Genomic DNA, 15,850 nt, shown 5'->3' with positions numbered 1-15,850 from the left:
TAAATTATTTTTCATAATATAAACTATGTTTAAATCTAAAATTTTATAATTTTAAAAATAATTTTAATATGATTTAATTAAAAAAATTTTAATTAAATTGAGCCAAAGCTCGTTTCAAGATCAGGTTCTCTTTTTTATTTTTTATTTTTTTTTTATCTATTTATAAATTCTTCCCAAACAAAGCGTGAAAAAAAAAAAAAATCTATAAGCTTGGTCAAAAGGAGCTGATGGACACCCACGCAGTTCTCTAAATTTAGGTGGGTCCAAGTCCAACAACCAACCCCGAGACCTTGCGTGACGAGAAACATCTCCTGTTTCAATCCAGCTTCGTCTCTGTAATTCCTCTCATCTTCAACGTCTTCTCTCTTGCTTCGCCATCTCCTATTTATAAAATACACCCACCCAACCTTCTATACAACAATCAAATACCCACATCGCAAATTCACTCATTTCACCAACCAATCAACCAACCTACCATTCCCCAGCCATGGCTCCTCCTGGGAGATCTCTCGCCTTGTTCGTCTTGCTTTCGTTGTTTTCAATCTCCCTTGCGTTGGATATGTCCATTATTGATTACAATATCAGGCATGGACAAAACCCACAACCAGAAAGAACCGAGGCTCAGATTCGAAGAATTTACGAGATTTGGCTGATGAAACATGGCAAAGCCTACAATGCTTTGGGGGAGAAGGAGAAGCGGTTTGAGATCTTTAGGGATAATCTTAGATTCATCGACGAACATAACTCTGTTAACCGGACTTACAAGGTTGGTTTGAATCGGTTTGCCGATCTGACCAACGAGGAGTACCGAGCGAAGTTCTTGGGTACGAGGATGGAGAGGAAGAATAGATTGGGAGCCGGCAGGAGTCAGAGGTATTTGTTCAATAAAGGAGATGATTTGCCGAAGAAGGTTGACTGGAGAGAGAAAGGAGCTGTTGTCCCTGTCAAGGATCAAGGCCAGTGTGGTAAGTCTATAGCTTTCGTGTGTTCTGGTCTTGGATTGGACCGTGGGACCAGGAATCATGTTGATGTTCTTATTAGTTTCTTTACAGGGAGTTGTCTGACCTTGGAGCTATCGTCAACTTATGTCCCTGGTTGTTATATTTTTTTTATCAGTAGTATTATTTGCAAAGCTGAAGTTTTGTGGGAATTTTCCATACTAGTAGAAATTGCTTTTGTTTTTGTAGTTTTATTGCAATTAAAATCGAAATTGGGGATTGGATCATTAAGTTAGATAGCTTTGGTAATCTGCACAAAGCTGTAAATTTTTTGGTCAACAAATTAGCAGCTATATAAAGAACAATGACAAGTTCTATGTTTGATTTGTTTGAACAAAGCATTGATTTAGGAACTTTGTTAATGAAGCAATTAGCAATTCCATTTTTAGTTGCTATGCTTGACAATAGAATCTCCCTAAGGCCTAATCTAAGTAAGTTGGTTGCTTGTTTTTGAATGAAGGGAGTTGCTGGGCTTTCTCGACTATTGGTGCAGTGGAAGGAATCAACCAGATTGTAACTGGTGATCTAATCTCTCTGTCAGAGCAGGAGTTAGTGGACTGTGACACATCTTATAACCAGGGATGCAGTGGAGGCCTCATGGACTATGCCTTTGAATTTATCATTAAGAATGGTGGAATTGATACAGAAGCAGATTACCCTTACAAGGCTACTGATAATTTTTGTGATCCAAATAGGGTATGCTTTTATCTTTTTTCTAATCACTACTTTTCTGTCATGAAGGCAACATGCAAGTTGCGTGGAAGAAAATTGAACTTTGCTCTGTTGTCAGATTAATCTATTTAACTTTGGAATTAAATTTATTTGATCATCTTGCAGAAAAATGCTAGGGTAGTTACTATTGATGGATATGAAGATGTTCCTGAGAATGATGAGAATTCTTTGAAGAAGGCTGTAGCACATCAACCAGTTAGTGTTGCCATAGAAGCTGGTGGCAGGGCTTTCCAGCTCTACCAATTGGTAATTGCTCAATTATACTGCCTAGTGAAGTGCTCTCTTATGCATGTTTAACAAAAATAAATTGTGTTTCAATCAGATATTGGATTTAAGAAAACTTATCAATGTCTAAATCAAATGTAGAAACAATAAAATCTTTGTTCTTATTGACATTGATTATTTTGTCCTAAATTTTCCTTTTCTCCATTCAGGGTGTTTTTACTGGAAGATGCGGCACTCAGCTGGACCATGGTGTGGTTGCTGTTGGATATGGTACAGAGAATGGTGTAGATTACTGGATTGTGAGGAATTCATGGGGTCCTGGATGGGGACAGAAAGGTTATATTAAAATGGAGCGTAATGTGGCCAGCACAACGACTGGCAAGTGTGGGATTGCAATGGAGGCTTCATATCCCATCAAGAAGGGTGCTAACCCCCCTAATCCTGGTCCCTCCCCTCCATCTCCAGTTAACCCTCCACCTCCAGTGAAGCCCCCAACTGAATGTGATGATTACTACTCGTGTCCTGAGGGAAATACCTGCTGCTGTATTTATGAATATAGCGGCTTTTGCTTTGGATGGGGATGCTGCCCTCTTGAGTCTGCAACCTGCTGCGATGACCATTATAGCTGCTGCCCTCACGAGTATCCCGTCTGTGACCTTGATGCTGGAACCTGCCGAATGGTAAGAAAGAACATATTCCTTTTTCCTTAAATTCAATTATTTTCCTAAGGATTCTTCCCTTTCTACTTTTTTGCTGACATATTTTATGATGGCAGAGCAAGGATAATCCATTGAGCATAAGAGCACTGAGACGAGATCCTGCTAAAAGAACCCACCATGGTAGTAGCACAGCTTTTGGACGGATCTATTAGGGTTTACAGGACATTAAGCAAAGTTGCTATGGAGCAGCTTCTCATGCTTGATGAACCATCCATCAGGGAACAAGGTTGAAGGAAGAAAAGCTACTTTCATTGAACTGCTAGAATATGTGTATCTAACCCTTTCTCTAAACCCTCAAGGACAATTTATTATTTTTCAGTTTCATGGTGATTACTGTAAATATTGATTTCTGATGAAGCAGATAACAAAAACACACAGAAGGATCCATTTCACATAAATTTATATAGTCACCAAACATTGGCTCTCATTATTTATGGTTGCTGGTTTATTACATATTTGTGCGAACATAATTTATATGCATAAATCACAATTCATATGACAACTATTATTTGATGAATGTTTGATTTGCTGGTTTATCGCATGGCTTTGATTGGTTGGGCTTGGTATGAGTACTGCACTGACACTGATTTTTGGGGGTGACTGTAGACGCAGGATCTTTGAAGCTATCTTGCAAAACACTTTTTTTTTTTTTTTTATAAGTCAATTCATCCAATCTTGCAATCCTTAGATTACCACACCAAAACATCTTGTTGGCTCTCTCTCATTGTTTTCTTTTTCTTTGTTTTATAATTCATTGCATTCATTCAATCTTGCATTGTCACAAATTTACGTTCATACAAGTTATAATTTGGAGGCTAAGATTAAAACATAAATAAATAAATTCGTATCTTAATGTGTAGGCCTGGTCGCACTCTTTCTTTCTCTCTCACCCGACCCTTATTGTGACTTTGCAACCCCAAAAAATCAATGATTACAATGTCATGTAAAACTAGGCCTCTAGATCACAAATTTGAAAAATGGCTTGCTCATGAACATAAATTCTCACATATGATTGATTGAAGATAGAGTTTCGGTGATCCCTATTGCGTTGGCTGATTGATATTGATGTGATCATTTCTTCCATTTCAACGATTAAAATAGTATTTAGTTTGACTTTTTAGTTAAAACATTTTACTTATAATTTATTCATTTATTTTAAAATTATTATTTACTAAGTAAAATATTATATTATTATAATGATTTTTAAAAATATCAACGCTTTCTTCATTTTAATTACTACAACAATTAATATTCTCATTTTTAATCACCACAATAATCAATGAAATATTCTTTTTATCATTTTGATAAATTAAATTTTTTTAAAATCACCTTTTAACCGAACATTTGAATTATTTAAAAATTAACTTTAAATAGTTTTACCAAACAATTAACCGCTTAATTTTAAATTAACTTGTAAGTAATACATTCTCTTATCCACCCCTCTTCTATGATTTTTCATGACTCTTTTTCCCATCTCCCTTGCTTTTGTAGGCATCCTATCCTTATACCACCAAATGATTTATAACTTTATTAAAGCTTAAAGTATCAAAACCGAGTGATTTTAAACTTTTTTGTGCTTAATTGTCGTAACTTTTTACATTTGTAAGTTATTTCTCAAAATATATTCCCCTTGTTTGGAATGTAAAATTTTACAAGAATTCAATTTAATTATTATTTTTTTTTATCAATTCTCATGAATGAAAGAATTCAATTCTTTTCTTGTAAAATTCGTAACTTTCAAAACTAGTGCATGAGCTCATTACATTTGTGAGCTATTTCTCAAAATATATTCCTTCCTGTTTGGAATTGGAATGTAGAATTTTATAAGAATTCAATTTAATTAATTTCTTTTTGATTAATTCTCGTATTTTGAATGAAAGAAATACAATTCTTTTTAACTTTAAAAAATTACAATTTCAAAAAAGTAGAAATTAAGCATGATTTTGTGAAAATTTAACTGAATTGTTTTTTTTTTAACAAATGATTTATTACAAAAAAAGCCATTAGGAATTAAGATGTAAATTACATGTTATTGGAAACTGCCTAAGCTTTCTATTTATATAAAATTCAGAAAATTTGTTTTTCATTTGATAGATGAAATAGTCGTGCAAAAACAGTGCTTTATATGCATGTGCAAAAATTTATTTTGTTGATGTTTGATTATGAATAACTTTACTTATTTCCCTGATTCAATTGCCTATGTTTTTTTTTTTCTTTTTTTGGTGAGGTTTCAATCATGGTAAACTAAACATTTTAAGATTTCCAAGTATAGGTTACGGGCCCAAATCTAATTTTAAAAAAACAGAGAACTAAGCTTCCAAAGTTCAAGTAAATTCAGTGCCCCTAATTTACTGGCAAAAACGACATTTGCTCACTATGTTTCGCAATATATGGAGTTATGGAAGTAATTTTGAGGTGAACTTGAAACTAGACAACCACAAATGTCCAACCATAGGTGGCCCATTTGATTTTGAGTTGAAATGAGGAAGATATGGCCAATCAAATTTAACATATATGAACTTGCCACCCATCGACTGCTCATAACTCTAGTACCAACGTCCCTCTCCTGCGACAGTCATACCCCCTCAACCATAGAGATTTTGACCATTGATTATGATGGGACTCAGATAGAGCCCTTAATAGTCAATGATTTTAATAAAACTATAGTTGTATTTTAAAATTTCACTTAACCATGGAATCACCAATGGCTCAAGTTTCCTTGCTTCACTATTGGTATACTATTCATGACCTCTTCCTTTGAAGCCAAACTCCTTCATTTTCCACCCTCTCACTGGTTCCCAAGACCTTTACTAGATGCAGATTTTTCTCAAAACTCATAAAAAAAAAAAAAATTGCTCCCAATTCATTTGCTCTCTCCACCTCCCCATTGCCTAGTGGTGTCGCCTCACCTCTCAGCAGTGTCACCCCTCATTGTTGTTTCTGAAATTATTTCAACATATTTTTCATCCAAACTTGTAACGGCCAGGCCCACTAGTGATATTGTCCGCTCTGGGCCGAAGCCCTCACGGTTTTAAAACTCGTCACTAGGGGTTACGAACTGCCAACTTATAAACCCAGCATCTCTCCCATGTTTTGTCGATGTGGGATTTGCCTAGGGTGTTACAATCCACCCCACTTATGGGACTCAGTGTTTGCCCCACCATCGCTCAAGGTTGCACGCGGAGCGGCTCTGATACCACAAATGTAACGGCCAGGCCCACTAGTGATATTGTCCGCTCTGGGCCGAAGCCCTCACGGTTTTAAAACGCGTCACTAGGGGTTACGAACTGCCAACTTATAAACCCAGCATCTCTCCCGTATTTTGTCAATGTGAGATTTGCCTAGGGTGTTACAAAACTCCTCTCAAAACTTGAATTTTTCTTAGTTCTTATTTTAATATGAACTTCAAATCTTCCTAAATAAATCAAATCATATTTGCTTATAAATAGAGGTTCTCCTAAACATAAAATTCATCAATTAATATGAAAAAAAAAATAATGTGAGTTGAGTTCTATGATTTTTGCTTTCTTTCTTCTAGGTTCCTAGGGATTTAGAGGGTTACATAGAGATTATTAATTGGTTAAAATAATAGCTTACCTAAATAAAGTCAATCCATCTTCAACAAACTCATTAGTTTGAAGTTTTAATTTACATTTGCTTGGAGAAGTATTGTTCACTGTACTATTTATACCAAAACAAAATTCCTAGGAGCCTTCAAGTTTGCTTCTAGCCTTCCTCAAGTCCTCAAATTTGATCATGTCAAGTTCCAGTCATCAAGGTAAAAGTCAAGAAAAGCCATCAATAAATTCCAAAATTTCTAAAAGCCTATCAAAAAGCTTTTAATTATAGTGAGCCATTAAACTATAGGGATTTTAACTCTCCATTCAAAGGAGATATGTAGTCATGTGAGGCTATGATCCTCATAAAAAATAAAACTTTTTCCAAAAACCCTTTTACCCTTTTTAATTTAATTAATTAATGTTTAATCCTTTCTCCAAAGATAGACTTACTTTTGTTTTCACATGGGTTAAGAAAGTGTAGTAAATATAGTTAAAGCAATAAATTTTATTTAATCATTTCCTAATATACTTTATACTCATATTGCTCAATTAAAAATTAAATAACTCATGTCACTAAACAAAAACTAATTGAGAAATATGAGTGGAGAGTATATTACCAAAAAAAAAAAAAAAACAAAATTTATTTGTTTAACTATATTAACCACATTTTCTTAATCAATGTGACAAAAAGGAATAAGTCTATCTTTGTGGATGGGGGGATTATTTACTATTAGCTTCATTTTATTTCCCGTTTAAATTTGTTTAAGGAAAATGCTTGGTATACAAAAATCTATTTATAAAAAATGTACAAATAAAGTGAAATGCCTGCTTTACCCTTGTATTGCTCTAAATTAAATTATTTTCTCTCCAAAATCCAACCAATCATAGCCCCCTCTTCTTTGACCAATCAGTTGTCACTAATCTCTTAACTAATCATATCCTACTAAATCTTCAACCAATCAATAGTTCACACTAATCTCTCAACTAATCATGTTTAACAACACCAAAAATTCAACCAATCACAATTGATTTCATATAGTATTGTTAGAATCGAACTGGATAGGCCAATTGGACCGATTGAACTGAGAACCAAACCAATGATTGATTCAGTTCAAGTTTTAATCTCTTTATTCAGCAAACTAGAGTTGACCTATCCGAACCGGCTATGTAATGACCTGAATTTTAAATAGTCATATATTTGGTTTTATTTACAATACTTTAATTATAATTTAGTTATTTAAAGTATGTGATGAAATCAATAGTTATATTATGGGAATATTTTATATATATGTATTGTTTTAAATAGATCACCTCTAATCTTTAAATAATTTTAATTTTATATATATATATATATATATATATATATATATATATATATATATATATATATATATATATATTATAAATAACAATTTATGCATTTATATTAAATATTTTATATTAATAAAATAACATAAGCAATAATAAATGACAATATAGATTCTAAAATTTCTATTAAAAATTTTAATGTTATATTTTAGTTAACTAGTTGATAATTTAATTAATTTAGATTAAATGATTTTCTAATTTACATTAATATATCATTACCAATAAAATAGGATAGATTAAATTGTAAGCAAGTAATTTATATTACAATCTAGCTCTAAGTATAAGTTAGTAATATATTATTTTAAGAGAATAGTAAATATGTTTTACTTGGAAAATTAATAATAGTTATAATAGTATATATATAATATAAATAGGAGAGAGGGCATCAGCATGTGAATTTTCTTTAATCAAAAGTTTCTCCTCTGTCAACAACCAATCAAAAAAAAAAAAAAAAAAAAAAGAAGTTTAAGTTTGGAACCACGAAGAACAGACCCAAGAAGGCTAATTATTAGGTGCACCCGGTGTACTAAAAAATAGTGCTCCCTCTCTCACAGAAAGTGGGTCCTTCCTATTATATAGGAAGTGGGTCCTAAATGATTGTGAGAGAAGGTGTATGTGCACCGGGTGCACCTAATAATTCCTCACCCAAGAAATGGGTCCTTTAACTCGTCTCTTCCCCAAGGGGCTTTTAGCTCCACTATTTTTGTCCGGCAAGAACCAGTGGCCGGTGAGGGTCCTAAGCAACTCCAGCGTCCTCCAGCAAGCTCCCTGAAGGTCGGACGATCGCCACACAGCCCAAGAAACGGCAAGCAACAAGGAAGGAAAGAATGTGAAGTTAACACCTTTCCAGCATCCTGGTCATCGTCCACCTTGTCATTTTGCCTGGTTAAAGTGTTTCAATCCAAGGGAAAAGTTTCAACTCTTCCCCACCGGTTTTAATGGAAGTTTCCGGTGAGAAATAAAAATAGAGAGAGAGAAATGGGTATAGCATCTTTTCGGGCAATTTTTGGCCAATACAACCGTTGGATCGAAAATCCGAGGCCACCGATGGACTCAGGACGACGAGATCTTAGAGATAGGACTGGTCCTGCTCTGATTGGACATCATTTGAAAAAGGCCATAATCAGACTGTCTAGATCGCTTGGTAAAATTTTCGAACTTTTTCTTTCTAAAATTTAAAATTAATTTTATTATTATTATTAATAAAATTTGGACTTAATTTAGGTGCGATCGGATCGAGGATAGCACACCGGCGTCGGGACCGCATTTTCAGCTAGATCCGATTGCCTGACGGCCTGTCTCAGAACGTGATCAATATTACAGTCAATCCTAGCATTTTCAGATGTTCTGGACGGGTTTTAGGTGTCAGAATTGGCATAGGTAAACCCGAACTCTAAGTTGCTCATTTTCGACTAATATCGATTTAGAATAAAATTCATAAAATATTCGTGGATGATCAAAAAATTATAATTCCTTTTGCAATAGCCTTATAATATGATTAAGAACCACGGGGCAAAATTTTAGAATTTTTAGAGCTCATTTGGGTAGTTTTTGCAAAAGGGCTAATTGTAAGGACTAAAACATAATTTTTCAAGTTTATGACTATTGTCTGATTTGGAGGGCCCAGGAGGGGCCATATGATGTTGATGAGATGTGATTGTGGAAATTTAGAATTTAGAAGTGTTATTTGAATCTTTTTGCAGGTTGGGTAGGTCCCAGGTATAGGAGAAACTCTGCCGAATTTTCGGCATGAATTAGGCTGTCTGTCGCTTCTTTAGAGTTTTATTTTGACTTAGTACTAATAAATTTATAATTTATTTATTAGATGATCGAGATCAGCTATTTTTCTGCATCCAGCAGCCACAATAGTCCTCGGTGTACTATGAGTAAAATATTAATTTTAATTGCAATTTCGATATTATTATATGTTCAAGCATGTCCATGCATCACTTATAAATATGTATTTATGTAGTTAAATACTAGGCACGTTTTATGTTTCATTCAAAATTGTTAAAGTGCCATGGATGTTGTTGTGGTAATTTGGAGCAGTGTGCGTGAGTTGGCGTGCATAGTGTTGGCTATGGACAGGATGGGTAGATACGGCTTGAGATCTTCGCTGGGACTCGGTCCTTCGGGGTAGACATGGCTTAAGTTCTTCGCTGGGACCCCGCTTTGGTTTATTAAGTGAAAGTCCGGCTTGAGTTCTTCGCTGGCACATGTTGGATTAAAGAGAGCTGTATAGGAGATCAGCTCCCATATATTTATGATTTGACATTGCTGGGTGTGTTAGTGCTCCAAATTACCTTTTTGCTGTTATGATGTGAAAATATTGTTGATATTGCATTTCACTCTATAGGGTGCATTAGCTTTAGATAGTTATAGAGATTATGGTTAAAATTGATATTTTACTCTCTGAGTCGAACGCTCACTCCTGTTCACCATATTTTTCCAGGCTAAAGGAGGAGACCTTTTTCAGAATAACCTGTCCCTTTCCTCTCAGGTTATGAAAAGATTATTTAATTGTATTATTATTCTCCAAATTTGTAATTTAGGACTCCGCATGTGCTAATAGTAGCATTAAGCCTGTCAGGAACTGCATGAATTTAAGTTTTCATATTAATAAATGAAAAAAAAAATTTATGAGTTTTAAATGGTTGTAAATGAGGTAACAGGGTTGAGTTGGGCTCTCTCAATTTTAATTTCTAATAATTACCGGGTTAAGTTAGCCCAAAATACAATTATAACAGTTTAATTTAAATTATTTTATATGCATATTGGGCCTAAATTGTGGGCCTAGTAATGAGTTTGAGAATAGTAAGGCTTACTATGAGTCTCGGGGGATTTATACTGACCCAGGTCCTTGTGCCGGTCCGGCCCATAGGTTGGGTCGTGACAGGCTAGGTAATCAGTGAACCAATTAGATCACAAATTAAGTAATTACGATCAATTAGATCACAATAAATTAGATCAATTGATCAAGTAACTATTAACAATTAGATCAGTTAATTAACTATTAATCAATTAGATCATAAATTAAGTAACTATAATTAATTACATCATAATCAACTAGATCAATCAATCAAGTAACTATTAACAATTAAATCAATTAATCAAGTAACTATTAATTAATTAGATATGATCAATTAGATCATAATTAAGTATTATTGAGTATTTTATTTATTAATCAAATAGATCATAAATCCAATAAATATGAATCAATCAGATCATGATCAAGTATAATCGAGTATTTTATCAATTAATCAAATAGATCATAATCAATTAGATTATAAATCAAACAACTATGGTCAATTACATCATAATCAAGCCACCGGCTATGGACCTTGTAAGGACCCTCCAACGCTAAAGTTAAAGCTAGTATGAGAGAATAGTTTATTAGATTGATTAGGGAGAAATAACATACCTTCATAGATAATCTGATTTTTTTTATATAGGATATAGTTAATGATTGGTTATGGTAAGTCAACTATGTAAATCTTATTAGCTATCATAATTATAGGATTATATTTTTATTTATAATGCATAATTATAGGCATTGCTATATTTAGCAATCCTACCAATATTACTTATCTATAATCAAGATTTTTTCCTTTTATTGAGTGAGTCTTACAGTAATTGAACCGACTAAATGAATCTTATGATTGAACTTTTAAATATGATTAGGCTCATGGGCCATTCAAAAACTCGATATATATATATATATATATATCATTAGTTTCCCCTTCGAGTACGAATCTTTAGGTTCGTTGTACTTAGACAATAAAGTTTTGGCCATCGCCTTATAATTTTTGGAGGGCGAACTATCACCTTAAACTTGATAATGGCGAACTATTACCTTAACTGGATTATCACCTTTCATTTACTTATCTTGGTGGACTATCGCCTTTGGTGGACTTGCACTTTCATTTGTTTAGCCTGGTGGAATATTGCCTTAAGTAGACTAAGCACTTTTATTTTTTAGCCTTGATAGATTATCGTCGTGGATAGAGGCTAAGCACTGTTAGTTTATTTAGCCTGGCAGACTATAGCTGTAGATGGGCTAAGCACCCTCAATTTATTTAGCATGGTGGACAATCACCGTAGATAGGCTAAGCACCCTTAGTTTATTAGTTTATTTAGCCTAGCGAACTATCACCGTGGATAGGCTTAACACTCTCAGTTTATTTGGCCTGGTGGACTATGGTGTGGATGTGCTAACCACTCTCATTTTTAGCTTGGTAGATTGTTGCCTGATAATGGTGAAATATTGCTTTGGACCTATTGGCTTTTTTGAAATTATCTACAAAATTAATGCTTATACAAAAATTTTTGTGAAGACAGTCACATATAATTCAAGCTATAAATTTATTTGACATTTCTCAATAAATAATACAATATATCAAGTGTATATCATTTGTCAAAGAGATCCATATATTGATTTTTAACTTATCATAAAGGCATTCAAATTCAATGAAGATGTGAAAATGATGTGTCATACTTAAGTTCAGTAGTTTGATGCATGTGTATTATTAGATGAATTTAATTAAGGGCTAAAACTTGGAGCATGATAAGTAAACTTCAAATATAAGATCCTAGAATTTTACTATTTATCATGGAAAGTTATATGGACTAAATAATTTAATCCATTTAATATGGACAATTATCTTAAATTAAATTTAGAAATTAATTTCTAAATTTAATTTTGAATCAATCAAAATGATTTAAATCTCCAGTAAAGCTATATACAATTTTATGTGTTTTAAAATAAAAAATTAATTTAATTTAATCTAAATTAAAATCTGTAATTTTTTCAAGAGTCTCGAAGGAAATACCATGGACGATATGGGTACTTGGAGTTTAGGTCTTGATGGCAAAATTGATTTTCACATAAAACCAAAAGCTTGCATTTGTGATGGCAGTTCATACAATCGCCAGAGTAAAGTGCTACTGCCAAGAAAAACCAAGAAAAGATGACAATTCTATGATTTTAATAAAACTTATTGAGATGATATTGCAACAAATGGGACCAAAGACATCATGAGAGGATGGCATATTAGTAATTTTTTTACAAAATCATTTTAGCACATGACAATGGCAACATTGTAAATTTAAACAAAACTTAAAACAGCTGCAAATGGTGGTAATGTTTGTACTTATTAGTAGAGTGTTATGCAGTATAAAACAAGTGGTAATTCTGAAATTATGGGTAAGGTCAAGCTACTTTAAGAGCTATGTAATTGGTGGCACATGTAAATTTATAGAAATAGATTATAAGATAAATTTAGATCCCACAGTTTGGCTATAAATTTAGATCCCACAATTTTGCTATTTAACATGGAAAATAATTTAATCCAACAATAATTATTTAATTACCCAATTAATGGTAGAAGTTAATCTCTAGAATTGATATTGAATTAAAATTTCTAATTAAACTGCCAAAGGAATTATATGTGTTATTTGTTCCAATAATAAGGAATGTGAATTAATGTTAATAAAATCAATAATTTTGTGTTTTAGTCCGAAGGAGGAAGTCAAACTAGGTAGTTCTGGCAAAGATTTATAATGGCAAAACTTGTTATTTCATATTAAAATTCATGAGTTCGTGATCTGGTGGCACAATGGTAATAACGATAAAAAAAAAAAACCAAGCCCATTCAATCAAAGAACATGTAGCAGAATGGTAAAAACAACCAACAGAAAAGATATAAAATTCGTGATCTCATATATCTTAATTAGTAGACAAATTAATCGTTTAGAAACTCAAAAGGTAATGATAATTATGTGTATATCAATTTTCCATATCGGAACGAACTTGTCATGACCTATTTTCTAGGCCGGACCGACACTAGAATTTGGGTCAGCTTAAGGCCCCGAAGCTTGCAGTAAGTCTAACTATTTCTAGCCCAACCATAAAGCTCATAAATATAGTCTACTTTCAAGAAATCAATCAGACAGAGTCCGACCATAAATTAGACTATTCAATGGAGAGTCTTAACTCACCCGACCTGTAAACCAATGAAATAACAATATGGGGAGCTCAGCTGCCTCATCAAAAGGAATGAATATCTCATGCATCCAAACATTCCACATAAAAAAGGTTATAACTCCAAAAGTTTAGTTAATACAACCCAAGATAAGGATAATATACTATTAGTATATGCAGTGTTCTAGAATTTAACAAAAGATAATAAAAGTAAACTAAACTTTTTCTGGTTTAACCAGCGAGAAAAGAAAGCAGATTATTTCAATAAGTCCACCTATTACCTGAGGAAAAATAGTTGAACAGGAGTGAGCATTCGACTCATAGAATAAGATATTGATTTCAAATATAATTCCTCTAACTATTTAAACCTAATATATTCCTATGAATGAAATGCAACATACACACATAATATCAAACAATTCAAATAATATTTGCATAAAAGATAATTTGGAGCACTCACACACCCATGTGTCACATCAACATATATACATATGGAAGCTGATCCCTATACAGCTCTCTTAATTCCAATATTATTCACCCCAACTTATCCACATAAAAGGATAGGGTCCCAGTGAGTCAAGCTCCAACCGTGGCTGCCTGTCCTACCTATATCCATATCCACACCACACACATGCCAATACACACACACAGCTCCAAATTACATTAAGGCGACATCCACAATAATTTCATCAATAAAATATGCAATATAAGAGCGTGCCTAGCATTTAACTACATATATATATATATATTTATAAGTGAATAGATGAGCAGGCCTTGAATATATAATAATAATATTGAAATTATAAATAAAACTAATATCTACTCACAGATTATCCAAATGTCACTAGGGCGACTGAGAAGATGAGAAAGGTTGACTTAGATCACCTAAACAATCATATTAAAAAATTTATCAATATTAACTCAAAACAAAAAAACTAAGGAGCCTAAGACACCCTAGGTTTATGTCGGAAATCCGACAGAGTTTTTCCCATACCTAGAACCTACCTAACTTGCAAAATAACTCGACTAACATTTCTCAATTTAAAAAGCCTCAAGCTCAAAATATAACAACTACACAATGCTCCTCTTGGGCCTACTAAACTAATCAATTTTCACATAAAATAATTATTTAAAAATTTAGGACGTTACATTCTTCCATCCTTATAGAAAATTCATCCTCAAATTTTTATACAAGGCAGAACAAATACACTAAATTACATATTAAACAAGTATAGGTACTTGTTGCACAAATCCCACTCTGACTCCCAAGTGCATTCCCTTATAAATTGACTTCTCCATAGGACTTTAACCATTGAGATTTGTTTTGATCGAAGCTGCCTCATCTGATAATCCACTATGGCCATTGGTTGTTCCTCAAAAGTCAAGTTCTCATTTAACTCCATTATGTCTGGTTGCAGCACATGAGAAGGGTAGAGAAAATATTACCTAAGCATGAAAATATAGAATATTGGGTGGATATGAGAAAGGTTTAGTGGCATGAAAATATAGAATACTGGGTGGATATGAGAAAGGTTTGGTGGCAACTCCAACTAATAAGTAACTGCTCCCACTCTATCCATGATCTCAAAAGGTCCTATGTAATGGGGTGCTTACTTGCTTTTCTTTCCAAATCTCATAACTCCTTTCATAGGAGAGACCTTTAAGAACACATAATCACCCACTGCAAATTCTACATCTTTCCTCCTTGGATATGCATAACTTTTTTGCCTCTTGAAAGTTGTCTTTAAACGTTCCCTAATCAAATGAACTATCTCTAAAGTGTACTGCACTAGATCAAAATCATGTACTCTTGCCTCTCTAACTTCTTTCCAACACAGAAATGACCTACACTTTCTGCCATATAATGCCTCATAGGGTGTTATTCTAATGCTAGAATGATAACTGTTATTATAAGCAAACTACACTAATGGTAGCTGATCATCCCATTGACCTCCAAAATCCATGACACATGCAAAGCATATCCTCCAATGTCTAAATTATCCTTTCGGACTGTCCATCTATTTATGGGTGGAAAGCCACACTAAAATTTAGTTGTGTGCCAAGTGTTTCTTGAAGTTTCCTCCAGAACCGAAAAGTGAACTGGGGCCCTCTGTCAGATAGTATGAAAGTAGGAATCCCATGCAATCTGATTATCTCATGGATGTATAACCTTGCATATTGAGCAACAAAATAGGTGGTCCATACAGGCAAAAGGTGAGCTAACTTAGTCAGATAGTCCATAATCACTCTTATAGAATCATACCCTTG

At 33.4% G+C, this 15,850-nt stretch overlaps 1 protein-coding gene across 1 annotated transcript; it reads left to right on the top strand.

Moving 5' to 3' along the window:
• The first annotated feature begins 235 nt into the window (after positions 1 to 235).
• LOC110642740 (cysteine proteinase mucunain) lies at positions 236 to 3,104 on the top strand. Its single transcript, XM_021794876.2, has 5 exons — positions 236 to 965; positions 1,459 to 1,694; positions 1,836 to 1,976; positions 2,165 to 2,635; positions 2,731 to 3,104. The coding sequence occupies exons 1-5, from the start codon at positions 488 to 490 to the stop codon at positions 2,824 to 2,826; spliced, it is 1,422 nt and encodes a 473-aa protein (XP_021650568.2). The 5' UTR covers positions 236 to 487; the 3' UTR covers positions 2,827 to 3,104.
• The last annotated feature ends 12,746 nt before the right edge of the window (positions 3,105 to 15,850 follow it).

Source organism: Hevea brasiliensis, chromosome 14 (genome assembly GCF_030052815.1).
Source record: "Hevea brasiliensis isolate MT/VB/25A 57/8 chromosome 14, ASM3005281v1, whole genome shotgun sequence".
NCBI classification, from domain to species: Eukaryota; Viridiplantae; Streptophyta; class Magnoliopsida; order Malpighiales; family Euphorbiaceae; genus Hevea; species Hevea brasiliensis.
This window is presented reverse-complemented; position numbering and strand designations above follow the sequence as displayed.